Source organism: Mirounga leonina, unplaced genomic scaffold (genome assembly GCF_011800145.1).
Source record: "Mirounga leonina isolate KUSES-001 unplaced genomic scaffold, KU_Mleo_1.0 Mir_173, whole genome shotgun sequence".
Taxonomy (NCBI): domain Eukaryota; kingdom Metazoa; phylum Chordata; class Mammalia; order Carnivora; family Phocidae; genus Mirounga; species Mirounga leonina.
This window is the reverse complement of record NW_023270447.1, coordinates 52,574,127-52,599,995: the sequence shown is the minus strand read 5'-3', so window position 1 is coordinate 52,599,995 and position 25,869 is coordinate 52,574,127. Positions and strand designations below refer to the sequence as shown.

At 44.4% G+C, this 25,869-nt stretch overlaps 1 protein-coding gene across 1 annotated transcript; it reads left to right on the top strand.

Moving 5' to 3' along the window:
- The first annotated feature begins 1,055 nt into the window (after positions 1 to 1,055).
- GPX7 (glutathione peroxidase 7) lies at positions 1,056 to 9,003 on the top strand. The gene is made up of 3 exons (XM_035018540.1): positions 1,056 to 1,538; positions 6,277 to 6,538; positions 8,127 to 9,003. Exons 1-3 carry the CDS (start codon positions 1,179 to 1,181, stop codon positions 8,288 to 8,290), a joined length of 786 nt encoding a protein of 261 aa, XP_034874431.1. The 5' UTR covers positions 1,056 to 1,178; the 3' UTR covers positions 8,291 to 9,003.
- The last annotated feature ends 16,866 nt before the right edge of the window (positions 9,004 to 25,869 follow it).

Sequence of the window (25,869 nt, the reverse complement as noted above, 5' to 3'; positions counted from 1 at the left end):
CTGTCACGCCCCTTCCCAGATGGCCCCCATCCAGCGACTGGTGAAGCAGGGATATAAAGCCCTGGCCTGGCCATTTTAGCTTATCTGGGGCTTACTCTGATGGGCCATTCTAGCTCCAGAGTCTGCATGGGGTCAGCCAAGACTGTCCTTGGGCCTGCAAGGAGCTCCGGACTTGGGCCCACTCCTGTTCCCTCCCTCCCTTCCACAGGTGTTGATTCCAAGGGTGCGCCCTCATAAATTCCTTCATGGTAACCTCCATTTCAGAATCTGCTTCCCCAAAACCCAACCTGCAACAGGCCCTCTGTCTTCTCTTCCCTTTCTCCATGCCATCTCTTTCAGGGAACATATATTCATTCACCTAAAGTTTGTAGGCACCATTCCGCTGACAAAGCATTTTGAAGTGATATGGACCAGGAGCAAACAGTCAAGAAAGAATTCTTGAGACATTTTCGGTGCAAAAAGGTGGTCTTATTAAGGCACGGGGACAGGACCCGTGGACAGAAAGAGCTGCACTGGGGTTGTGAGGAGTGACTGATGATACCCTTTTTAGTTAGTGGGGGTTAGGGATGGCCACAGTCTAAGGAATTTGGAAGTAAAGCTTTCAGGACCTTGAGGGGGCTAGCTGCTGCTAAGATAAGTTTATTTACTACTGCCTAGTAAAACATCAGTCATGAGACCCTTCAGATGTCTATCAGTGGGCCATATGCTCAGGAGGTAACTGCAAATATATCTTGGGGAGTGTTTACAGCTATCAGGGAAAGTGACACTAATAAGAGCAAAGCTATAAGGTAAAGCAATAAAGGAAGTCCTTGAGAGAGCTGTAGGGAGTGTTACAATCCGTAAGCGTCAGGGATTCTGCCTGCAGACCCCCAGCAGCAGCAAAGTCTGGCCTTTGTTTCTTTTTCTCCCGTCAATTTCACCTCCATTTTTCTATTACTCCCATTCTATATTGTCCGGGTGCGTCAGGAAGGGAGGCTAGCTAGCTCCACTGAACAGACGGAGAAGCTGAAGCCCAGAGAAGTGGCGCGACCAGCTTAAGGCCACTGAGCTCATTAAAAGTCGAGCTCTCAGATCCAGTTTTTCACCTTCCTTTCCCTACCAAGTCGCCGCATCCTGCAACGAGACGGAGCCTCACCGCAACTGCTCAGAATGGTCTCAGTGGTCAGAATCCCCAAACCATGACTCTGGGGTCGGAGAACCGGCGCGCAGTCGGACGCTCCCGCGGTGCAGGCGGGGAGACTGAGGTCCAGAGCCGGGTGCTCCAGCGCCAGCGGGGCAGAAAGCGAGGGGGCGCGTCCAGCGTCCCCAGCCGCCCGGCGCCGGAGCCGCCTCCGCCCGCCCCCCACGCTGAGTCCCCCCGCCTCGATTCTGCCCTCGCAGCGCCGCCAGCTCGGGAGCCAGTCATGGTGGCTGCCGTGGTGGCGGCGTGGCTGCTCCTGTCGGCCGCGGTCTGCGCTCAGCGCGAACAGGACTTCTACGACTTCAAGGCGGTCAACATCCGGGGCAAGTTGGTGTCACTGGAGAAGTACCGCGGCTCGGTGAGTGTCCGCCCGCGGGGCCTCGGCGCCGCCCCGACAAGGCCTGGTGCTCGAGCCCCGCGGCCCGCGACCGTGCGTGTGTGGCTCCGAGGGGGCTCCGCAGCCGTGCCCTGGCTCCCACCATCCCAGGCATTCCCCACGGGGTGCAGCGCCCCCAGATCCTGCTCTGGGTCTGTCCCGCGACGACGTGGCAGGGCCCCGGCGCGCAGTGAAACCCAAAACTCTCCCAGCCGACGCCGATTTCCCTCCCAGCGACCTTGGCTTTGGAGTCCGGACCTCTCCCAGAGGCTGCTCGCCTCGACCCAGCCTTTGTCATGCACGGGTCGGAAAGAAACCCTAGCATCCTGCCGCCTTTGTCTCTCCCACCCCCAGTTTCCGCGTCCGGGAGCTGGGATTGTTGCTGATATTGAGTCCAATGTGAGCACTGGGAAAATGAATGTGCAGTGCAGGGGGGAGTTATCAGTTCCGATGCACGGGGACCTTACACAGATCTTCCTTTAGACGGGACACTAGAGGAAAGGAAGGTATTTGCATAGGGTCACACAGCTCTAGAAAGCACAGAGCTTGGAGGAGAATCACCCATCCATCTGTGGACTTCTCTAGGCAAACTCCTAAGATGGCAGCTGGGGCTGAGCTACAAGAGTCACCCAGGCTAACTGCTGTCTCCTTATCAAGAGGGAATCTCAGCTGAGAGAGGACTCAGAGAGAAAATGTGCCTGGGTGAGTCTTTGAAACAAGAGTGAGTTTTGGCAAGACCAAGAAGAGCATTCCAGGCAAAGAACTGTTCATACCAAGGCTCAGAAGCAAACAGCAGGAAGGATGGAGGAGGGATGTGTGGGCTTCAAGCATTCCGCTTGCAGGAGTATAAAGCATGAGGCTTAGTGGTAGAGGATGAGGCTGAAGTGAGTAGGTACCGCCCGAGGGGCCTCGAACACTATATTCAGAGGCCTAGATACTGCACTGTGTGTAATGAAGAGCGCTCAAAGTCCATTTCTCAAGATGGACCTGAGACAAAAAGAAGAAGAAGAAAAGATGAACCTAGGTAGGGCCTTGGTGTGGGAAAGGTGAGGAGTTGGTAATGGACACATAGGTACAGCATCCAGATTTGGAAGGACCACACAAAAATGGCTATCAGCATTCTTCTCCTGGGAGGAAGTCTTTAGTGAAGAAAGTACTTTCTAAACCTTAAAATGCCCAGTTACGCTGGGAGTCCTGGGGGTAATATTCCTTGTCCTGATTGTCCCCCAAGGTGTTGTGAATTTCAAATGAGATGACAGTGTGGAAGTGATGTGGGAAACAAAGGCAAAAGAAAAAATTAAATTTCCTTACTGCCTACAGCCCATCGACAAGTCTTGAAACAGGTAGAGTGACCTTCTTCTAGGAATTCAGCTGCCTCGCTGACAAAAGGCAATCTTAGCCTGACCCCCCAGGATCCTGTGAATCTACTTTAACATATAAAAATTTCTTTGGAAACTTCCTGTATCTCTACCCTCCAAGATAGATGTTAGCAGTCATCCTCCAAGCCAATGACCCACTGGTACACATCTGAAGGGTCTCATGACTGAATTTTTACTAAACAGTAATAAATGAACTTTTCCCAACAACAGCTAGCCCCCTCAGGATCCTGGAAACCTTGTTTCCAAATTACCTTGGAGGCTTGTGCTATCCCTAACCCCCTCTCAACTTCAAAGTATATAATCAGCCACTCCTCATGACCCCAGAGCAGCTCTTTCTGCCCATTGGTTCTATCCTCGTGCTTGAATAAAAGCACCCTTTTGCACCAAAGACATCTCAAGAATTCTTTCTTGGCTGTCAGCTCCGAACTTCAACATTTTCCTACATCAGAAGCACTTGGTAACGTGCTCTGTACCTGTGTTTGGTGGGCCCCAGCAGGAAACTCATTCAGGACTGAGGACAAAGAACCTGTAAGAGTAGGGCCCATTCCCAGTCAGGTCTCTCCTTCCTTCTAGTGCAGCTTGACAGAGAGTCCCAGATTAGCACTTAACCAGCTCTGCTATTCATTCATTCATTATTATTGAGCACCTACTGTATGCTAAGTACTAGGCCAGTCCTTGGGATACAGTGGTGAACAAAACAGACAAGTTTCCACTTTAATAGAGCTTATGAAATGGAAAAGAGAGACAATAAACAGGAACAGAGAAATGAAGAAGGTAATTCCTTGTACAGTGGTACTAAGTGCTACGACATAAATAAAACAAAGTCTATTTATTTTCAGAAGTAATGAGGCACTCAGAATGTGAGGAAGAGAAATTCTGGAGAAAAATGACCCAGAGAAGTGATCCCAGAATTCTGAGTGTTTTAATACTCTAGGTCATTGGTAAATCCTTAAAAGCATGGGAGTGAGAAGCCAAGAAATCAATCCGAAAGAAATTGAAACAAACAAAAAGAACAAAGTCACATACCTACTAAGAGATAGAGTCAGAATTTGAACCCAGGCAGTTCAGCTCCAAAGCCCAAGCCCTTAACTGCCAGGTTTAAATGGAAACCAGGAATAGTCAGTCCAGGGAAGCTGTAAAGGATTCTGTGAGTTAACCCAAGCTGGATCTACCATTTAGACAGTAGAGTCATTCATTCACTTGTAAATAATTACTGGCTCATTATGTGTATTTTACCACAGTCTTTTTAAAAAATTGAAAAAGGGGGACGCCTGGGTGGCTCAGTTGGTTGGGCGACTGCCTTCGGCTCAGGTCATGATCCTGGAGTCCCGGGATCGAGTCCCGCGTCGGGCTCTCTGCTCGGCGGGGAGTCTGCTTCTCCCTCTGACCCTCCCCCCCCCTCATGCTCTATCTCATTCTCTCTCTCAAATAAATAAATAAATAAAAGAAAAAAAAAAATTGAAAAAGGTTTACTGGCTCCCAGTACCTGCGTGGCACTGGGTCCAACCCTGGAGACAAAGCCATGAGCAAGATTGTATGGTTTGTGCCCTCAGGCTATATGGGAAGGCTGTCATTTAGACCAGTGTTGAGTATGGATGAATAGGTGACCACCTGTGAATGTGCTTGTCTAGGGTGTGAGCTTATGTACATGTGGGCCTGAGTGTATCGTGTGTGCAAATGATTTGTTTACTTCTATGCGCACACCTGAGTCTATATCTATGTTTGGATATACATATATGTAAATTAACTATGTGTATTTGGGTGTGTCTGTCTATCCTTGTTTTGGTCACTTTAAGGATAAACTTTTTGGTTTCAGGTATGGAACTTGAAGCAGAATTTCCCTCCTTCCAAAAGAGTGGGCAGACGCATAAGATGTAGGTTAAAAATAAGCAACCTTTAATGTTCTCATGGCCCAGGGATCCAGCAGAGAAGAGGAAGACCGCTAACTAGGGAAGGGAGTTAAGGGTCCTAGTTTCTTACCACCACAGGCAGAATATGACATGCTGACACAAACGAGGGAGGTTGTCCTAATGGCCTGTGGCCCCATAGGATGGGTCCTTCCTTATCTGGTGAAGGCAGGGTAGGGGAGTTGTAACTCAACGGTTCTCATCATCTAGCCAAGTAGTTCTCAACTACTCTAGGAGACATACAGCAATGTTTGGAGACATTTTTGACTGTCAAAACTAGACATCCAGTGGGTAGAGGCCAGGGATGATGCTAAACTTCCTACAATGAATAGGACAGCCCCTGCACAATAAAGAATTATCTGGCCCAGAATGTCCATAGTGCTGAGGTTGAGAAACCCTGTGTAGCCTGAGCAGTTTGTGCCTGTGCATGTCCAGTGCCAGGCTGCCTCTGGGAGTGGCCCTCTTTACTGAGCCAGCTAGTATAATCCCTGCTCTTCCGAAAAAGTGGCCAAAGGGATGGGGCTGGGCTGCCCAGACACAGGGTAAGATTTAAGAATTCTTTAACAATGTATAACTAGAAGCTAAAAACAGCCTTGGTGCCAAAGTTCTAACTGCAGTATTATAATTGAGTTCCATCAGCCAGCTTTGTATTTATCACCTAAAGGCTATAAATAAATGCATTTATTATAAGGTGATAATAAATTTAAGGATTAGTCTAGTGACTCAAGAAAGTGATATTTGTGTGCTGGAGGGAGAGGGGCAAAATGGGATGGATTGCCATGGGGTCCTTTTATGAAGAAAACCCATGTCTGTCTATATACCCATGCAGGTGACTGTGTATGTGTGCACATTAACTTACTCATTCAGCACACACTTTCTGCTTTCTTTTCCATATGTCAAGCTCAGGCATGAAGCAGACATAGCTCCTGCCTTCAGTGAGTTCACAGTGGGTTTATTACAAGGGAGACCATGTAAAGTGATGAGTGCCAGTTGACTGAGCCAGAAATTGAACCCAGATCTGCCTTTCTCCTCCCCTACATTACCTCGTGATGTGAGCTCACCAGCGTGTGCACCTCTCTCTGTGTATGTGTCGTGTTTGTGGGCATGTGTGATGTGCGCTGATGTGTTTTGTATCTTGGGGCATATGCATCCTCATTTATGGATATTGTATTCTTATTCTCATTAATGTTCATGTATGTGTATGCACACATATCTGTAAGCCCCTGCATGTTTGATTTCATTTGTGCCTGCATGCATGTGTTCATGTATCTGTGAGAGGGTTGCACGCTTATGTATGTATACATTGTGCCCTTGTATATGTGAGAAAGCATTAATTGTTGGCGGGGGTCACTGTGTGGGCAGGTCAGGTCATGTACAAGTGCATGACTCGTCACTGGGTTGTGTATGTGTCTGGGTTTTGTTTTTGCCACCCAGGTGTCCCTGGTGGTGAACGTGGCTAGCGAGTGCGGCTTCACGGACCAGCATTACCGAGCCTTGCAGCAGCTGCAGCGGGACCTGGGGCCCCACCACTTCAATGTGCTTGCCTTCCCCTGCAACCAGTTCGGCCAGCAGGAGCCCGATACCAACAAGGAGATCGAGAGCTTTGCCCGCCGCACCTACAGTGTTTCTTTCCCCATGTTTAGCAAGGTCGCAGTCACAGGCACTGGTGCCCACCCTGCCTTCAAGTACCTGATCCGTGAGTCCTGATCCTTTCCCTCATCTTCCCGTAGCTGGCTGAGGTCATGGCTCCCTGGGGCATGCAAAAGCCACTGGCTGGCTGGGTGACCTGGGGCCCCTTCCAGACCCCTGCATGTAGGTTCATGGTCTGTTCCAGCACTAATCTTTGAGGATGAGCTGAGATGTATTCCTGCCCGAGAATATTACTAACCCCCACCCTGTCCCACTGCCTTGAGGTTCTCCCTCAGAGTTACTCTTGCAGACTTCTCTGGGATCCTGTTTTCATACGCAGGGGTTCTTAAAAGGAGACTGGGCCCTCAGATTTAGTCAATGTGAATTAGTTGAGCTTATGGACTTAGGACAGGGAAACCAAGGCACAGACAGGGGATGCCACATGCCTGGAGAAGGCTGACCAAGATGGCTGACAGGTATCTCCTGTCCTAAGTTAGGGGCCAAGTTTGTAGACCATGGAAGGGAAACCTTTGGAGCAAAAAATACCAGATATTAATATTTCAGAAATAGATCCCTTCTGCACCCCCAGGAGCCTCAGAACCACAAGATGGGGTCATGGGCCAAGCTTGTTATTATGGCCCTCTTTCCTCCCTTGGGCCTTTCTCTTCCATTGGGGACTCCATTTTTGCCTTCTATTCTATGCTTCTGACTGCCTTCATATCCCTCAGCACCACCCCCGCATTCACCTGGAGGAGTAAATGAAAAACAACAGTGTAGCAAACAAAAGATCCCTTACTGAGGCAGACTTGAATTTTGCTCTATGGGTCAATCCTAATATTTGCTTTTTTTTCCCCCGTTTGTTTTTATTAGTACCTTTCCAGTTCCCATAGTTATAGATCAAACCTAACACTGTTTTAGAAGCAACTGGGGAGCTCTTAAAAGTGGTTTAGACTGAGACCTACTGAATCAGAGCCCAAGAATCTGTTTATTTTAACCACCCCCACCATACCACCACCACCACCATGATTCAGATGCAACCAGTCCACAGACTAACATTTGGAAACCATTAAGATTGCATTTGAGAATAGGGTGTAGACTATTCAGTAGTTTGAGATCATTAAGAAAGGAGGACCTGATACTGCTTTAAAAAGCATTTCACAGAATCCTACAGTAGTAGTTCTCAACCTTGGGGCCATAGTGGCATCTCCAGGAGAGCTTTTAAATAATACTGATGCCTGAATCTTAACACCAGAGATTCTGATTTAAGTAGACTGGGGGGTGGACTGGGCATCAGGATTTGATTTGATTTTATTTTGTTTTAAAGATTTTATTTATTTATTTGAAAGAGACAGCGTGAGAGAGAGTGCGGGGGTAGGGGCAGAGAGAGAGAGGGAGAAGCAGACTCCCCGCTGTGCAGGGAGCCCCATGTGGGGCTTGATCCCAGGACCCTGAGATCATGACCTGAGCTGAAGGCAGACGCTTAACTGACTGAGCCACCCAGGCGCCCCATGGGCATCAGGATTTTTTTTAAAGCTCTTTAGTTAATTCTAACTAATAGAACACTGCTTCAAGGGAAGGATGGACACTGGTAGTGGAATTCCAGGAGAGGGGACACAGGGAAGCACACTTTGCTGTCCTTCTTCCTTTTTCTCTAGAGACTTCTGGGAAGGAGCCCACCTGGAACTTCTGGAAGTACCTAGTGGCCCCAGATGGAAAGGTAGTAGGGGCTTGGGACCCAACTGTGTCGGTGGAAGAGATCAGGCCCCAGATCACGGCACTCGTGAGGAAGCTCATCCTGAAGAAGCGAGAAGACTTATAACCACTTTCTCTCCTCTCCCACTGTCCCATCCCAACCCCCCATCCTCCACCTTGAATGGGTGACCAAAGCAAACTCAGTGGTGCTCAATGGTGCTTGGAGGGAGGGCCTACGGACTCTCCTTCCTCCATTTTTATCCCACCTACCCTATCACTCCTATGGGGGAAAATTTCTAGCATTTGGATTATTTGAGTCTTAGAACAACCTATAGGAACTCTTGGCCAGTGATAGCTCTTGACCAATGAATCACCAGCCAATAAGAACCTCTAGCCCATGAAAGCATGTGGCAAATAGAAGTATATCAAGCAATAATCTCCTGCCTACTAAGAACTCTGTAAAATGGGACCAATTCCTACCTCACAGGGTTGTTGTGAGGATGAGGATGAAAGATCTATGAAAGTGCCTAGGGCAATGCCAGCTCACTAGGAGGCATTCAATAAATGGTTTTTTGTGTTTTTTTTGGCATATAAACCAAAAAATAACTTGTAATCAATAAAAACTTGTGCCCAACATGAATTTCCAGCCATCAAGAATCCAGGCCAAAGATTTATTTGTTGTTGTAATTGTTGTCCTCTGTATTATTTTTTTTAATTACAAAAGTAATGCAAATAGATTGTAAAATAATACAGGATGATATAAAATAAAAATGAAGATATCCCCCTTATTTTCTATATCTCACTCCCTGGAGGTAAATAAATACTGTTAGCAATTTGGTACAAAGACTTCCTCATTTTTTTTATCAAGCCAGTCATTATTGCCCAATAAGAATTCACTGACCAAAAATACACTATAATAACAAATAGGCAAACAAAGGGCGCTGGGTGGCTCAGTCGTTAAGCGTCTGCCTTCGGCTCAGGTCATGATCCCAGGGTCCTGGGATGGAGCCCCGAATCGGGCTCCCTGCTCAGCGGAAAGCCTGCTTCTCTCTCTCCCACTACCTCCGCTTGTGTTCCCTCTCTCGCTGTGTCTCTGTCAAATAAATAAATAAAATCTTTAAAAAAATAAAAAAATAAATTTAAAAAAAGGAGCCAAACAGAACTTAAAAAAAAAACAAAAACAAAAAACAAATAGGCAAAGGATATGAATGGATAATTCATAGAATAATATAGATGGATAATAAGGATATGAGAAGATATTTAGCCTCATTAAACTTGGAAAGATTTTTTTTTAAAGATTTTATTTATTTGAGAGAGAGAGAGTGCCCAAGCAGGGGGAGCGGCAGGCAGAGGGAGAAGCAGGCTCCCCACTGAGCAAGGAGCCCCATGCAGGACCTGAGCTGAAGGCAGACTGAGCCACCTGGGTGTCCCTGGAAAGATTTTTTTAAATGATAACACCCATAGTTGGTAAGGATGTGAGGAAATGGGCATTCATAGTAACTGTTGGTGGGACAATGAACTGGCACAAGTTTTTAGAGGGTGACTTGGCAGTATCTTTTAAAACTAAATGTTCATGTCCTTTGATCCATCATTTCTCATCCTAGAAGTCTCCCAAACTGTGCAAATATATATGTACAATAATATGTATGTACATTGTTCATAATAGTGAAAATTGGATGCAACCCTGTATCCATCAGTATGGTCTGATAATGAATTATGGTACAAATCCAAATGGTACACTAATACAGTTATTAAAATGAATGAATTAGGGGCACCTGACTGGCTCAGTCAGTAGACCATGAGACTCTTGGTCTCAGGGTTGAGTTTGAGCCCCACGTTGGGTGTAGAGATTACTTAACATTTTTTTAAAATCTAAAAAAATAAATTAAAATTAAATGAATGAATTAGATTTTTAAAAAATATTCTAAGTAATCTCTACACCCAACGTGGGGCTTGACCTCACAACCCTGAGACTAAGAGTCACACGCTCTACTGACTGAGCCAGCCAGGGGCCCCAAAACGAATGAACTAGAATTTCTAAATGCTACCATAGAAAAAGTTGTCCAAAAGTGAAAAAAGGGCAACTTGTAAAACAGAATGAATACATGCACACACACACAAATCTGGTCTAGGGGTGCCTGGCTGCTCAGTCTGTACAGCATGTGACTCTTGATCTTGGGGTTGTAAGTTCATACCCCATGTTGGGTGTAGAGATTACTTAAAATAAAAATCTTTTTTAAAAAAATCCAGTATAAAGAAGTATAATATTTTTATCAAAAATTTTCAATATTAAGTGAGAGGGAGAGAGAGGAATATAGACCAAACTGTTTTTTAAGATTTTATTTATTTATTTGAGAGAGAGGGAGCATGAGTGGGGAGGGGCAGAGGGACAGGCAGACCCCCTGCTCCCTGAGTGTGGAGCCCGATGTGGGGCTGACGTGGGGCTCAATCAGGTCATGATCTCAGGGTCTTGGGATTGAGTCAGATGCTTAACCAGTTGAGCCACCCAGGTGTCCCTAGACTAAACTATTAATGGTGGTTGTCAATGAGGGAGTCAGGGGAAAGAGGGGATAACAGGAGACCTTCACTGTCTTTGTTAAGTATTTCTGTAATGTTTGAATTTTGTATGTAAAATATGTATTTCACTTTTATAGAAATATAAAAGGAGCCTGCTAAACACTGAGATGATGGGCAAAGTCACTGATTGATAATTCATTAGCTAATAAGAATTTCATGTCCACTCCTCCCAAGGTCACTGTTCTAGAAGGGAGACTCAAAATTTAAGTCCTGGCTGTGCCCCTGACTCATAGACTGAGCAAACTGTTGCCTCTCTGCTGTCTTCCATTTTCCCACTGGACAATGAAAGGGTTGAACTGTGCTTATAGTTCTTGCAGTGTCCCTTAATGGTCCCTCTCAAAAGCTACCCAGAGTAAATGAAGGCTCTCTGTGAGCAGACCACAAGCCCCACTATGGTGGCCTCCAGCCCGCCCTTACACACCCTGCTCCAGGTTCCAGCTCTGCATATGCTGTGCACACACATATACACAATGAAATGCAGCAATCATAGGAATGTTCGTGATGGACACCTCAGAACCACATTCTCAATGGACGTCTCTCTGACCTATCCTGCTTGACCTCTCAGCCACATCTGACATTGCTGACTGCACTCTTCTCCCTGACACATTCTCTTCCCTTTCATGCCACTATCTTTCTTGGTTTTACCCCTTTCTCTTTGAGTGCTCCCTCCTTCTCATATCTGTTGATGTCTCTTCCTCCTGCCCTCTCCTTCCCTGTTGGTCTTCCTTCTTCTCACTCCATGTGCTGCTCTTCTTCAGCCATCTGATTGTTCCTCATAGTTTGGACTACCATCAGTGCCCTATTTTTTAAAAAGATTTTATTTATTGGGGTGCCTGGGTGGCTCAGTCCTTAAGCGTCTGCCTTTGGCTCGGGTCATGATCCCGGCGTCCTGGGATCGAGCCCCGCATCGGGCTCCCTGCTCTGCAGGAAGCCTGCTTCTCCCTCTCCCACAAAAAGATTTTATTTATTTATTTATTTGGAGCTAGCTGGGGGAGGGGCAAAGGGAGAGAGAATCTCAAGCAGATTCCAAGCTGAGTGTGGAGCCTGTCACGGGGCTCAGTCCCTTAACCCTGAGATCATGACCTGAACCAAAATCAAGAGTCAGGCGCTTAACCAACTGAGCCATCCAGGTGCCCCACCATCTACGTCCTACTGACACTCAAATCTCTACCTTGTATCTATACTGGACTCATATTCACCTGCCTAGTGGGCATGTCTACAGACATTTCAGTTCAACATGTCCAGAACTAAACTCATCATGTCTCCCTGACACACCTCTCTCGTTTCCACTCAGCCTTTGCAAACCCCCCCAAAGCCTTTCCTTTCACACACCATTCATTCACTGTGCTATTATTTAAGCAACTGTTCTCCCTTTTCTCCTTAGCACAGCACCTGGCCTTTAGCATATATAATTTAATTCTAAAGTAAGCATTTTGAGCACCAGCTCCATGCTGTCCCTGATTAGAACCTACCTAGAAACCAAAGATGAGCAAACAGTTCCCCCAGAAATTTAGTCCAGCTGAGGATTTTGCAGTCCCAAGTAGGCCTTCATTCCTACGCTTTATCAGCATTCTGCTGCTCCCATGTCCCCTCTAATGTGCAACAGTTCCCTAGGAAAAAAAATCTCACTTTAAATCCTTATCAACTGTTACCTTAGTCATTGGCTAACCAGTATCTGCTAACAATTTAGGTTTAAATTAATCCCTCAGTAATCACCTAACACTTGAGTAGTTAATATTTGATTTTCTACTAGCACTTTATTTTCTAACACTTTATTTATAAGCAATATACTTTATTTATCAGGTTTTATCTCAGCACTTAGTTTAGCTATTTGCCAAGCCTTAATTATTAATCGATATTTTAGTTGTCTGCTTAAATCTTATACCGATCCCTTAGCTATCTGCTATTAGTTTAGAGTAAATTAGCAAACCAGAGACCACCAGTTAGGAGTTTGGACAGGGGTCACTTCTGGCTGTGGATATGACAAAGGCCTTTGTGTTTGTCTGACCTCTCCTTCATCAACTGGTCCCAGGTCCTCCAAGAAAGGGAGGTCCATTCTAATTGCTTATTTACGTCTCTGAGCAGGGCTAGAGTGTGGTGAGTGGAGAGTATGACTATGAGGGTGCTTCCTGGAAAGTTATGGTTGAAAGGGACATTCATTCATCAACAAATATTTCTTGAGCACTGTTTATGTGTCAAGTTCTGTACTAGGTTCTAGGGATACATCAGTGAACAAAACAGGCATGTCCTCAGCTGCCATGGCACTTAGAGAAGAGTGGGAAAGACAAACATCAGTGAGAAAGACACGCATTAAACAAATAATTACACCAATTATTACATAATTATGATAAGCACCAGGAAGAAGTATAGGGAAGCTGGCACTTGAGCTATTCTGAAGTTCAGAGGTCTCCCTGAGGAATGACATTTAAGCCAAGAGCTGAAATTTTATTTTATTTATTTTTAATATTTTATTTATTTATTTATTTATTTGAGAGAGAGAGCGTGCACAAGGTGGGGTGGGGCAGAGGGAGAGGGAGAAGCAGACTCCCTGCTGAGCCAAAAGCAGATGCTTAAATGACTGAGCTACCCAGGTGTCCAAGAGCTGAAATTTTAATAAGAGTTAGGGGAAAGAGGGGCACCTGGGTGGTTCAGTTGATTAAGCATCTGCCTTTGGCTCAGGTCATGATCTTAGGGTGCTGGGATGGAGCCCCACATCGGGTTCCTTGCTCAATGGGGAGTCTGCTTCTCCTTCTGCCTGCCAGTCCCCCTGCTTGTGTTCTCTCTCTCTCAAATAAATAAATAAAATCTTTTTAAAAAGTAAATAAAAAATTAAAAAAAAAAGAGGAGAAAGAAGTGGGAAGTTCCTAAGTAGATGGAGGCCCTAAGGAAGGAAGATACTCAATAGGATGGTACCAGTGCTGTCTGGAGCCATGTGATAAGGTGAAGGGCGAGAGAGGTAGTCGGGCCAGATCATTCAGGGCCTTGTGTAATCCAGGTAAAAAATGATAGCGACCTGACTTAGCATGACAGAGCCTGTCTTCAGTCCCAAATCTGAAGGCCAAAAATAAACTCTGGGGCAGAGGCAGACACTGAACTACCAATAGGAGGAGCAGGCTGTTCTGCTGGCTGCCTGGAGGATAGATCACTATGGAGACCCCTGCGGAAGGCAGGCAGACCTGGCAGATCCCAGTTCCAGCAGGGCCAGCCTGGCAGTTGAGGGAGGGGATTGCCAAGGCCTGGGTCCCTATAAATCACCCAAGTGGACTCCACCCTGAGAGATTACACTGCAGGTGGTCAAAAGGGTACATTTCAAAAAAGAAACACTGCCTTGGGTATAACAAAAACCTCTGCAGCTTCCTCTCTTCCCCACGTCTCCTTTAGTCCCTACATCTTAGCTCTCACCTATGGCTTTTACCTCTTTATGTTAGAAAGGAGATTGGGCAGCTATAATAGGAAGCCAAAGTAAACACGCCCTCAAATAAAGTAAAAGTTTATTTTTATCCCATGTAAAGTTGGACCTTTAGCCAGGTTAATGGCTCTACCATCCTTAGGATATTGCCATCATCTGCACGATCCAAGACAGCTGGCCATCTCAACCCTGTAGCTTTTTTTAAAAAAAGATTTTATGTATTTATGTTATGTTATGTTATGCTATTTACTGCGAGTGTGTGAGCAGAGACGGGGCAGAGAGAGAGAATCTCAAGCAGACTCTGTGCTGAGCACAGAGCCCGACATGGGGCTCGATCCCACCACCCTGAGATTATGGCCTGAGCTGAAACCAAGAGTCGGATACTCAACCGACTGAGCCACCCAGGCGCCCCTCAACCCTATACTTTTAAGTTAGGGCACTATAGTACATCCTACAGGTCAGAAGAACTTAACCAAATAGCCACTCTGACAAGGATCACTGAGAAATAAAGTTTTTATTTGTGTGGCCATGTGCCCAGATGAAAATTGGGAGTTTCATTAACGCCCACAGAAGAAGGGGAGAATAAATAGCCCCAACAGTTGTGGCGCAGGAAAAAAAAGCCCCATATGTTAACATCTTTCAAATCTTTCCCCACTCCTTCTTCCTGCTACCATTATCCTAACTCAAGACTTATCATCATCCTTGGGGCACCTGGGTGGCTCAGTCGGTTAAGCGTCTGCCTTTGGCCCAGGTCATGATCCCAGGGTCCTGGGATCGAGCCCCGCATTGGGCTCCCTGCTCTGCGGGAAGCCTGTTTCTCCCTCTTCGACTCCCCCTGCTTGTGTTCCCTCTCTAGCTGTGTCTCTCTCTTGTCAAATAAATAAATAAAATCTTAAAAAAATAAAAATAAAGACTTACCATCCTTCTAGCTCATCAGCTTGGTTCTAACTCCCTCCTCCAATTCATCCTTCACATCACAAGCTAAATGATGTTCCAAAAAGCAAATTTGAGCATATCATCTCTCTGCTTCAAAAGGAACTCCATTCCTATTCTTGGAGTAAATGCTCAGTTCCTTAATCTGTCATTCCAAATCCTTGTGCCTCATCTTCCTCCATTTCTTATGGTATTCTATTTACTGCTTCCTCCCATTGCACAGGTAAAAAATTTTCTCACTTTCCTTGATATTGCTATATTGATATTGCCTTATCCCTCTTGTATTCTTTGAGTATAAGAAATGCTTGTCTCAGAGTGGGTGTTCAAAAGGCATTTGTCAACTGACTGACCTCGTTGTCATCATCTATGTTTCTGAATGTGCCAAGGACTATCTGAGGCCCTGCATCAGGTAAGCTCCTCCCACAGAAGGGGTGACCCATCTCAGCGAGATGGGAAAGCCCAGTCAGAAGACCCCTTCCTCTAATCCTTTAGAATATAAGTGTTCCACTCTGATCGCATGGCCAATCGAGCCCTGCTCATCATTCTCCAGAGGGAGTGCCAGGACCACCATTGTCTTTGGTACTAGTGATGCTTACATGGGGCACACTTCTTTTAAAAAATTATTTGTTGTTGGAGCGCCTGGGTGGCTCAGTCGGTTAAGCTTCTTGTCTTCGGCTCAGGTCATGATCTCAGGGTCCTGGGATCGAGGCCCGAGTCAGACTCCCTGCTCAGTGGGGAGCCTGCTTCTCCCTTTCCCATTCCCCCCCGCTTTTGCACTCTCTCTCTCAAATAAATAAATCAAATCTTTAAAAAAAATTATTTGCTGTTTACCTGAAATTCAATTTTAACTAGCCACCCTGTATTTTATCTGGCAACCCTTCCCTGGTTTGAACACCATATAGTAGGGAGTTGAGCTAATAGCCTCTAAGATCCTTTCAACTCCAGGAAACAAAGATTCTAACTTTTCTGATTTACCTTGTTCCTCCCAATGAAAGCAGAAACTCTTGTCAGGATTAAAGTAGAAAAGCTGAGAACAATAGTTAACAGGTTAATCGACATGACCAATGACAATATCCACTTACCAGCTTGTGTAACCCTGGAACTGTCACTTAACCTCGTGAAACCACCATCTAGCCAATTCATCTAGCCAATAAAAGAAAATCAAGATGATATCTAATAAGTACTGTGCACTGTGCTAGACACTTCTATGTGTTCTCTCACCTGGAATATTCAGATAAACTAATGTATGAGAAGGCACTCTGTAAGTGGAAGTGGGCTGTAACAAATATGAAACAGTATTATCATCAGTGTAGTACTTGTCTGCAGTTGATTTCCTTTACTGACTCTTGTGGGGAAAGAAGCTTCCCTAGCTTGGTCACATTGCAGAGGAAAGACATTGTCTAGGACTCTAGAGTATAGACAAGTGGTTTTTAATTAAGGGTGATTTTGCTTGCCAGAGAACATTTGGCAATATCTGGGGACATTTTTTGTTGTCACAACTGGGGAATGGGTACTACTGGCATCCAGTGGGTAGAGGCCTCAGAAGCTGCTAAACATCCTATAATGCACAGGACTGCCCACCACAACAAAGAATTATCTCAAAACGTCAATAGGTTGAGAAATCCTAGTCTAGAGTATTGCAAAGCAGGATTCACATCCCAGCTCTGCTGCTTAGCAGCTGGGTGACTCATAAACAAAGTACTTTACCTCTCTGGGCCTCAGTGTCTTCCTCTGGGACTTGGGGGATATTGATAGCACTTAACTCATAAGCCTATTGGGATGATTAAATGCTAATACACTCACAAACCACTGCAGTGTCTGACACATAGTAAATATCCAGTAAATGATAGTTCTTCTTGTGGGTATTTAGGTATTACTGTCTCCATTTAAAAGACGGGTAATTGAGGCTCAGAGAGGGGAACAGACTTGCCCAAGATCAAGAGAAAAGGCAGTTCCAGTCCTAGGGTTGACAAACATCACTAAGAATCTTTTGTAAACAAATGCTGCAGTTTTTTTTGTGTGTGGCCTTGCTCTCAGCAACGTGGAAGGAAGAGGAGGACTAACCTTTCCCAAGTGCTCACATACCTCTATCTCATTCCTATAAGGTAGATATTTTGACGTCCATTTTACAGATGAGGCTAAATAAGAACTCCAGATTCTCCCAGGAAGTGAATTGCCAAGTAGAGACAGGCTGATCTGGTACCAAAGTCCTTGCTTTTCCCTATTCTCTGCTTCCTGGACTCTGATAACACTCCAGCTAGGACAGGGGGTTTAGGGTTAGAGACATAATCCTGGAAGAAAGTAAGACATCCACTCCAGACTGCAGAAATCTTGGAGTAAATTCCAGAAGTGGCTGACTGGGCTGAAAAAGAACTGTGAATATGAAAAATGCTTACTAACATGTAAAGTGATGGATTCATATTGAGACTAGAGAAGGAGGTAGTCATAGGAGTGTTTCCTTGAGCTTTGGGGACTAACAGATCCAGGACAAAACCGACTGGGTCCTCAGGTGAGTAGTTTAACCTCTCTGAAACTCGATATATATAATACCTACATATTTATATATATAATACTCATATTTCAGAATGATTTGTTCAGTTATTAATTGCTTCCTTGAGGGGACACCTGGGTGGCTCAGTGGGTTAAGCATCTGCCTTCGGCTCAGGTCATGACCCCGGGTTCCTAGGATTGAGCCCCGTGTCGGGCTCCCTGCTGGGTGGAGTCTGCTTCTCCCTCTGCCTATCCCCCTGCTTGTGCTCTCTCTCTCTCTGTTTCTATCTCTTGCTCTCTCAAATAAGTAAATAAAATCTTAAAAATAAAAAAAAATTTTTTTAATTGCTTCCTTGAGGCATAGTTGACCCTTGCAGCCATGCAGGTTTTGAAGATGTGCAGCGGAAAAGACATGGAAATTGAAATCTGACCTGAACTCTAATTACCCAGCCTTACCTTTGGCATAGAGCTACATCAGGCCAGAGGAAGGGTCACTTTTTTTTTTCTGATATGCACAAAGGAACCAAGGCAGCACAAAGCAGCAGCCCTGCCTTCAAGAAGAAGACCCTAAGCTGAGTGCAGTGAAACTGGGGCTGAAGCAGGTACAACTTCCATAAAGAGGAGCCTGTAGTCTGAAGCTATAATTGCTAAATAAGATGATAGCATATGGAGGGTGCTCAATGAATGGTACATACAGTCAGGACAACAGATACTGCAAAAACAATGATACCCCAAGAGTTGCTCACAGAAGGGCTTCTGCAGAAGGGGTTTTTTTAAGCTGGACCTTGAAGTGTGGAGAGGATTGGGATAGGCACAATGGGGGGAACTACATGAGCAAAGACTTGGGAGAGGAGGCTCTTTTCTTAGGTCAGACTGGTTAAATCAAAAGCCCCCTCTAGGAAAGAAGAGGCAGGTATAGTTGGAGAGTTAGGGAGAGTTCAGATTTTAGTGGTAAAACTGGAATCACTGGGGCCATTTCAACAGCTCAGGACAAGCCTTCAGAAAAATCTCTGTTGATGAGTGTGTGGTGGAAAATAAGTGCAGGGAAAAAAAGAGAAAGAATTGCACAATCTGTCTCAAAACTCAAAAGAAAAAAATTTTGACATTATACTAGAGATCCTAGACAATGTAATAAAACAAGAAAAAAACTAAAAGGCATAAACTGGAAAGGAAAAGTAAAACATTATGTTGCTGTGAATAAATTACACTTTTATGTGAACATAAAAAATCTTATGGTAGTCTACAAAAAAGCTACCAGAACTAATAAGTGAATTTAATAAGTTCTCAGAATACAAGGTGAATACACAAAAATAAATTGTATTTCTACATACTAGCAACAAACAATTGGACAATCACATTAAAAATGTCATTCACAATAGCATCAAAAACAGAGAAAAGGGACAAGTTTTACAAAATATATACAAGACTTGTACATAAGAGTACAAAGCATTGCTGAAAGAAATTATAGAAGAACTAAATAAATGAAGAGATATACCATGTGTATGGATGGGAAAACTAAATATTAAGATGTTAATTCTCTCCAAGTTGATCTATTAATTAAATGTAATCCTTTTTTTTTTAAGATTTTATTTATTCATTTGAGACACAGAGATAGAGAGAAAGAGAGCATGAGCAAAGGGAGGAGCCGGGGGATAAGCAGAGGGAGAGGGAGAAGCAGGCTCCCCGCCGAGCCAGGAGCCCAACGTGCGGCTTGATCCCAAGACCCTGGGATCATGACCTGAGCTGAAGGCAAACGCTTAACCATCCGAGCCACCCAGGCGCCCCAATTAAATGTAATCCTAAGCAAAATCCCAGCAGGGTTTTGGAGGGCAGAAATTGACAAGCTGATTCTAAAACTTACAGGGCACCTGGATGGCTCAGTTGGAAGAGCATTCAGCTCTTGATCTCTGGGTCATGAGTTTGAACCCCATGTTGGGTGTAGAGATTACTTAAATAAATAAAACTTTAAAACAAAACTTATATGGAAATGCAAGGACCTAGAACTACTAAAACAATTCTGAAAAATAGGGACAAAGTTAGAGGATTTACACTACTTGATTTCAAGACTTACTTATAAAGCTACAGTAATTGAGACAGAATGGTATTGGCTTAAGGATAGATTCAGATCAATGAAATAGAATAGAGAATCCAGAAATAAATCCACACATCTATGATTAATTGAGTTTTGACAAAGTTTATTTATTTAAATAAACTCTACACCCAACATGGGGCTTGAACTCACAACCCTGAGATCAAGAGTCACTCACTCTTCTGACTGAGCCAGCCAGGTGCCCTTGAATATCCATATGTAAAAATGCACTTCAACCATTGCTTCACAGTAGACACAAAAACTAACTCAGAAAGATAAATGTAAAACTTCTAGAAAAAACAGAGGAGAAAATCTTTGCCATCTTGAGGTAGGTGAAGATTTTTTTAGATAGAACCCAGCAAGCACAATCTTAACAGAAAAAAAGTGATAAATTGGACTATTAAAATTTTTAATTTCTGCTTTTTTAAAAAAAGATTTATTGATTTATTTGAGAGACAGAGAGCGCATGAGCAGGAGGGGGAGAGGGAGAGAGAAATTCTGAAGCAGACTCCATGCTAAGTGTGGAGCCCTATGGGGTCGAACTCACCCTGAGATCAGACCCGAGCCGAAAACAAGAGTTGGAAGTTTAACCAACTGGGCCACCCAGGCACCCCTAATTTCTGCTTTGGGAAACCACCTTTAAGAAAATGAGAAGGCAGAGGTGTGTGGCTGGCTCCATCCATCTAGCATGTGACTCTTGGTTTCCAGGTTGTGAGTTCAAGCTCCACACTGGGTGTAGAGATTACTTTAAAAAAAATAAAATTTTTAAAAATAAAATAAGAAGGCAAATCACAGACTGGGAAAAAATATATAGCAATATATTTGATAAAAGGTTTTGTGTCTAGGATATATAAGAACTGTTATAATTCAATATGAATACAATGCAATTTAAAAATAGGCATAACAGACATTTTGCCAAAGAGGGTATCTGAATGATTAATGAGCACATTAAAAGATGTTCATCATTAGCCATTAGGAAAAAGCAAATTAAAGCCACAGTGAGATACTACGTCGTATCTATAAGAATGGTCAAAATAAAAAATACTGACAAAACCAAGTGCTGGGGTGGATGTGGAACCCTGCCTCTTTTTTTTTTTTTTTTAAGATTTTATTTATTTATTTGAGAAAGAGAGAGAGTCTGGGTGAGCAGGGACAAGAACAGAGCAGGAGGGAGAGAGATGAGCAGACTCTACACTGAGCACAGAGCCCAGTGTGGGACTGAATCCAGGATCATGACCTGAAACCAAGAGTCAGATGCTTAACTGACATAGCCACCCAGGTGCCCCTGGAGCCCTGCCTCTTATACATTGTTGGTGACGATACAAAATGGTACAGCCACTCTGAAAAACAGTTTGGTAACTTCTTATAAAGTGAAACATACGTCTACCCCATTACCCAGAAATTCCACTCCTAAGTATTCACCCAAGAGAAATGTAAATATATGCGTACACATGGGTGCACACACACACACAAAAGCATACATGTAAAAATGTGTATAGCAACTTTATTCATAATAGTCCCAAACTGGAAACAATCCAAATGCCTATTAATGTTGAGTGGATCAACAAATTGTAGTATTTCCATATAATGAGTATATTTCCACGTATTCAGCAATAAAAAGAAAGAACTATCTGTACACGCAACAATCTCTGAGTATCTCAAAGGCAGTGTGGTGAGGAAAAGAAGTCAGACACAAAAGACTTACTATCCAATTCCATTAGCAAAGTTCAAGAACAGGCAGAACTTATCTACAGGGACAGAGAGCAGAGCAGTGGTGTCTAAGGCAAAGCTGGGGGTGCAAGGGGGCACAAGGGATGGCAATGGGAGATGGAAATGTGTCGTATGTCAACTGTGGTGGGGGTAAAATGAATGTATATATTTGTCAAACTCACCAAGCTATACACTTAAAATGGGTATGTTTTATTGTTTATAAAATATACCTCAATAAAATTGATTTTAAAAAAAGGAAAAAAACCTCAAGAGAAGCATCACTGTATAGCAATAAAAGAAACTGAAAGGAACCTAAATGGAAAACTACAAGGCAGCAAACATGGATGAACGAGATTGAGCATATACATCAGTACAGACAAAGCTCACTAACATAAGATTGAGTGAAAAAAAAATAGGTTCCAGAAGCATACATGCAGTATAATGATTTCTTTTTTTTTTTTTTTAAGGATTTTATTTATTTGACAGAGAGAGAGAGAGCACAAGTAGGCAGAACAGCAGGGAGAGGGAGAGGAAGAAGCAGGCTCTCCACCGAGCAGGGAGCCTGACATGGGGCTCGATCCCAGGACCCTGGGATCATGACCTGAGCTGAAGGCAGCCGCTTAACCGACTGAGCCACCCAGGCGCCCCGATTTCTATTTAAAATTTTATCACATGTAGGGGTGTCTGGGTGGCTCCACTGGTTGAGCTTCAGACTCTTGATTTTGGCTCAGGTCATGATATCAGGGTTCTGGGTTCAGCCCCTCCTCAGGCTCTGCTCTCAGCGAGGGGTCTGCTTAAGGATTCTCTCCCTCTCCCTCTGCCCCTCCCCCTGCGTGTGCTCTCTCTCTCTCTCAAATAAATAAATAAATCTTCTAAAAAATTAAAAGCAGGGAGAGTAATACTGCATAGGGTTGTAGTGGGTTTTAAAAAGAGTGGATGAAAAGCACAGAACACAATCTTGAGATTACAGTGTTATCCATAAATGTGAGTTCTCCCTGCTCACCCCTCCCTCCTATAGTTTCTTTCCCTTGTGGTATTGGAGACTCTGGTCCCCGGACTCAGTTGGGGAGGAAGGATTTGGTGGTACAGGACTCTGATCAGTTACTGGCTGTGTGGGTTTGGGTAAATCACTTAACCTACCTGAGTCTCAGTTACTTTGCAAGATGGGAAGAATAACACCTATCTCAAAGGAAGTTTTCAAGGACTATATGACATACAAGATGGGAAACTACCAGGTATTTAGTAGGGTTACAGTAAGTGCCTGCAAGAAGAACAAGCATTAGAGTAGGATTTAGGCCAAAAGAGCTAGAGGATTTTAGCATAGGCTCCACAGAGCTCAAGGGCTCCATGGTTAGAGTTCAGGGGGGTGGTCCATAAACTTGTAATGGGTAAAAATTACATCCTGTTTTCACTAACCTGTAATTGGAATTTAGTATTTCTTTCTGTCATGCAGGTAAGCAACAAATCACAGTACTATTCAGCAGTACCTGTGACTCTGTCACCAATAGAAATCATAGTTTCGTATTATATTACAATAGCAATATCTTGAAGATACTGTTTACACTCATTCACCACCTCAAAATTACAATAGCTAATAGACCAATCTCTAGATCTTGCTATTTAATGTTTAAGAAACAACATTCATAAAATAAATATACTTTTAAAGATTTTATTTATTTATTTATTTGACAGAGAGAGTACACAAGCAGGGTGAGCAGCAGAGGGAAAGGGAGACACAGGCTCTCCGCTGAGCAAGGAGCCCAATGTGGGGCTCGATCCCAGGACCCTGGGATCACGACCTGAGCCGAAGGCAGACACTTAACTGACTGAGTCACCCAGGCGTCCCATAAAATAAGTATTTTTTAAAAAATATTTTGAGGGGTGCCTGGGTGGCTTAGTCGGCTAAATGCCTGACTTCAGCTCAGGTCATAATTTTGGGGTCCTGGGATCAAGCCCCACATCAGGCTGCGTGCTCAGCAAGGAGTCTGATTGTCCCTCTCTCTCCCTCTGCCCCTCCCTCTGCTTGTGCTCTCTCTCCCTGTCTCTCTCTCTCAAATAAATAAATAAAATCTTTAAAAATATTTTGATAATGATTCTATATAACTGGTATTCTTGTTATCCTAAGTAATTTACTTTTTGTGGTTAAAAGTACTCTTCTGAATAGGGGTCCATAAGTCTTCATCAGACCGCCAAGGAACCCTTGGCTATACAGACCTGGGTGCTTCCTGCCTGGGCCATTGACTGTTGTGTGACACTGGGTTTGTTATTTTTCAGGGGCACAATCATCCCTGCTTGGCTCACCCCACAGGGTTGTTGGGAGGAACAAATTAATTCTTGGCTGGGAAAGGGTTCTGGAAACTGCTGGCAGCTTCACAATTTTCCCAAAAGTCAGAGCAGAGTGCTTTCTACCTCCCAGCTAAACCCTGTCTCCAGGAGACCTCTCTCCTTTCCACAGGATTTCCACTCCGCCCCCTTTACTTTCCATCTGGTAAAGAGGCCAAAGTGCACCTTCATTAGGGTATGCCATCCAGCCTCCAGGTGCACAGCTCAGTAGAAAGGTTTTCTGGGGGACAGTAACAATTCCCTCCAATTTTCATATTTGACCTTATAGTGACCCTTGAGGACACTACCCCCTCAAAATTCTTCCTCTCTCCTTCAGACAGTGACCACTCTGCAGCCATCGTCCCCACATTTCCCCTTTCACTGCCCTGTCCTATGATCATCTGTGTGACTCCTCCACCATACTGTGTGTTTCTCAAGGGCAGACCCAGATCTGACCCCTCTCAGGGACTCCAGTGCTCAGCTCAAAAGCATGGCACACATTAGCATCTTAGAAGCTGGCCAAATGATGAAAGGTAACCTGAAACAGAGAGAAAAATCGGGGAAGGGGGAGAGCTAGGGTTTGAGTCCAGATTGCCTGATGCCCATGTTTATGCCACACACACCCAAAGCAAAGAATGGAGAAACTGGGGAGTCCCAAGGCATCACAATAACGATTTCCTACTCTACCTACTCCTGTAAAAATTAGAAGAGCTAAAGATCTTGTCATCTTAAGCTAGCCCCTGCCCATCTGTCCAATGAGAAATTCAGTGGTTTTCAAACCTTTTTGACCTGACTCAAAAGAAATGCACTTTACATTGTGATCTGGTCCATAATACATACATACATACGTAACTGAAATAAGCATTTTATGAAAGAATACTTAGCTTTACTATCCGCAGTGCACTTTTTCTGTTCCATTTAATTATTCTTTTTTATTTATTTATTTATTTATTTATTTATTTATTTATTTATTTATTTATTTATTTATTTATTTATTTATTTTAAGTAGGCTCCACGCCCATCATGGAGCCCAACACCGGGCTTGAACTCACCACCCTGAGATCAAAACCTGAGCTGAGATCAAGAGTCTGACAACGGACTGAGATACCCTGGCATTCCTAATTACTATTTTTTAGAGCTAGCTGTGACTGATTAATTGGTTACATGTCCCACAGGTCTTTTTCAGTCCCAATACCCTGTGACTAGCTGAATGGGATATAAAATGGGACAACTAGGGGCACCTGGGTGGCTCAGATAGTTATGCATCTGCCTTCAGCTCAGGTCATGATCTCTGGTTCCTGGGATGGAGCCCCACCTTGGACTCCTAGATTAGCAGGGAGTCTGCTTCTACCTTTGCCTCTCCCCCTGCTCACACACTCTCTCTCTCACAAATGAATAAATAAAATCTTTAAAAATTTTTTTAAAAAATGGGATAACTAAAGCTCAGGAGTCTCTAGTCCTGGATCGGTGCAATTGGGGAAAGCTGTGTACCTCTCAAAGCCTCGTTTCCCCACTGTACCCTGAGAGGACAGGCAATTTCTAAGGGCCACATATGGCCCCTTCAGACTGTGATCCCCTAACCCTAGTGAGAACACTGCTCTTGTGATCTGGAAATAATTTCTGAGAGTGGAAAGGTGTGCCGGCTTTGCTTCCTGGGGGTGGGGTTCCATTTGGGACATCATGTAGCCCCCTTGTCCTAGGCCAGGGTGGCAGGGAGTCTTAACAGAAGTGTGAATATGTCAGTACGAGTTAGCGGCTCAGGGAAGGAAGAGACAGACAGGCCAGGAAGCCAAAGGTTTAAAACTCCACTGGAGGGATGCCTGGCTGGCTCAGTTGGTGGAGGGAACGACTCTTGATCTCAGGGTTGTGGGTTGGAGGTTACTTAAAAATAAAATCTTAGGACGCCTGGGTGGCTCAGTCGGTTCAGCACCTGCCTCCTCTCAGGTCATGATCCCAGTGTCCTGGGGTCCAGCCCCTCCTCCCGTCTGCTTCTCCCCCCTCCCCCCACTCCCTACACAACGGTGAGTCTCCTTCTCCCTCTGCCCCTTCCCACCCTCCCCCCTCCGGCTCGTGCTCTCTCTCAAATAAATAAAATCTTAAAAAAAAAAAAAAAAGTCCACTGGAAAAGAGGCACAGTGAGAACCCCAGAAAGAACAAGGGCTTGGGGACTAGACAG

Excerpts from the sequence above, each read along its gene's own strand:
- GPX7 (XM_035018540.1), top strand. The coding sequence starts at position 1,179 with ATGACTCTGGGGTCGGAGAACCGGCGCGCAGTCGGACGCTCCCGCGGT. Across the intron at positions 1,539-6,276 it reads TGGAGAAGTACCGCGGCTCG|GTGTCCCTGGTGGTGAACGT; the intron begins GTGAGTGTCCGC and ends TTTGCCACCCAG. Across the intron at positions 6,539-8,126 it reads TGCCTTCAAGTACCTGATCC|AGACTTCTGGGAAGGAGCCC; the intron begins GTGAGTCCTGAT and ends CTTTTTCTCTAG.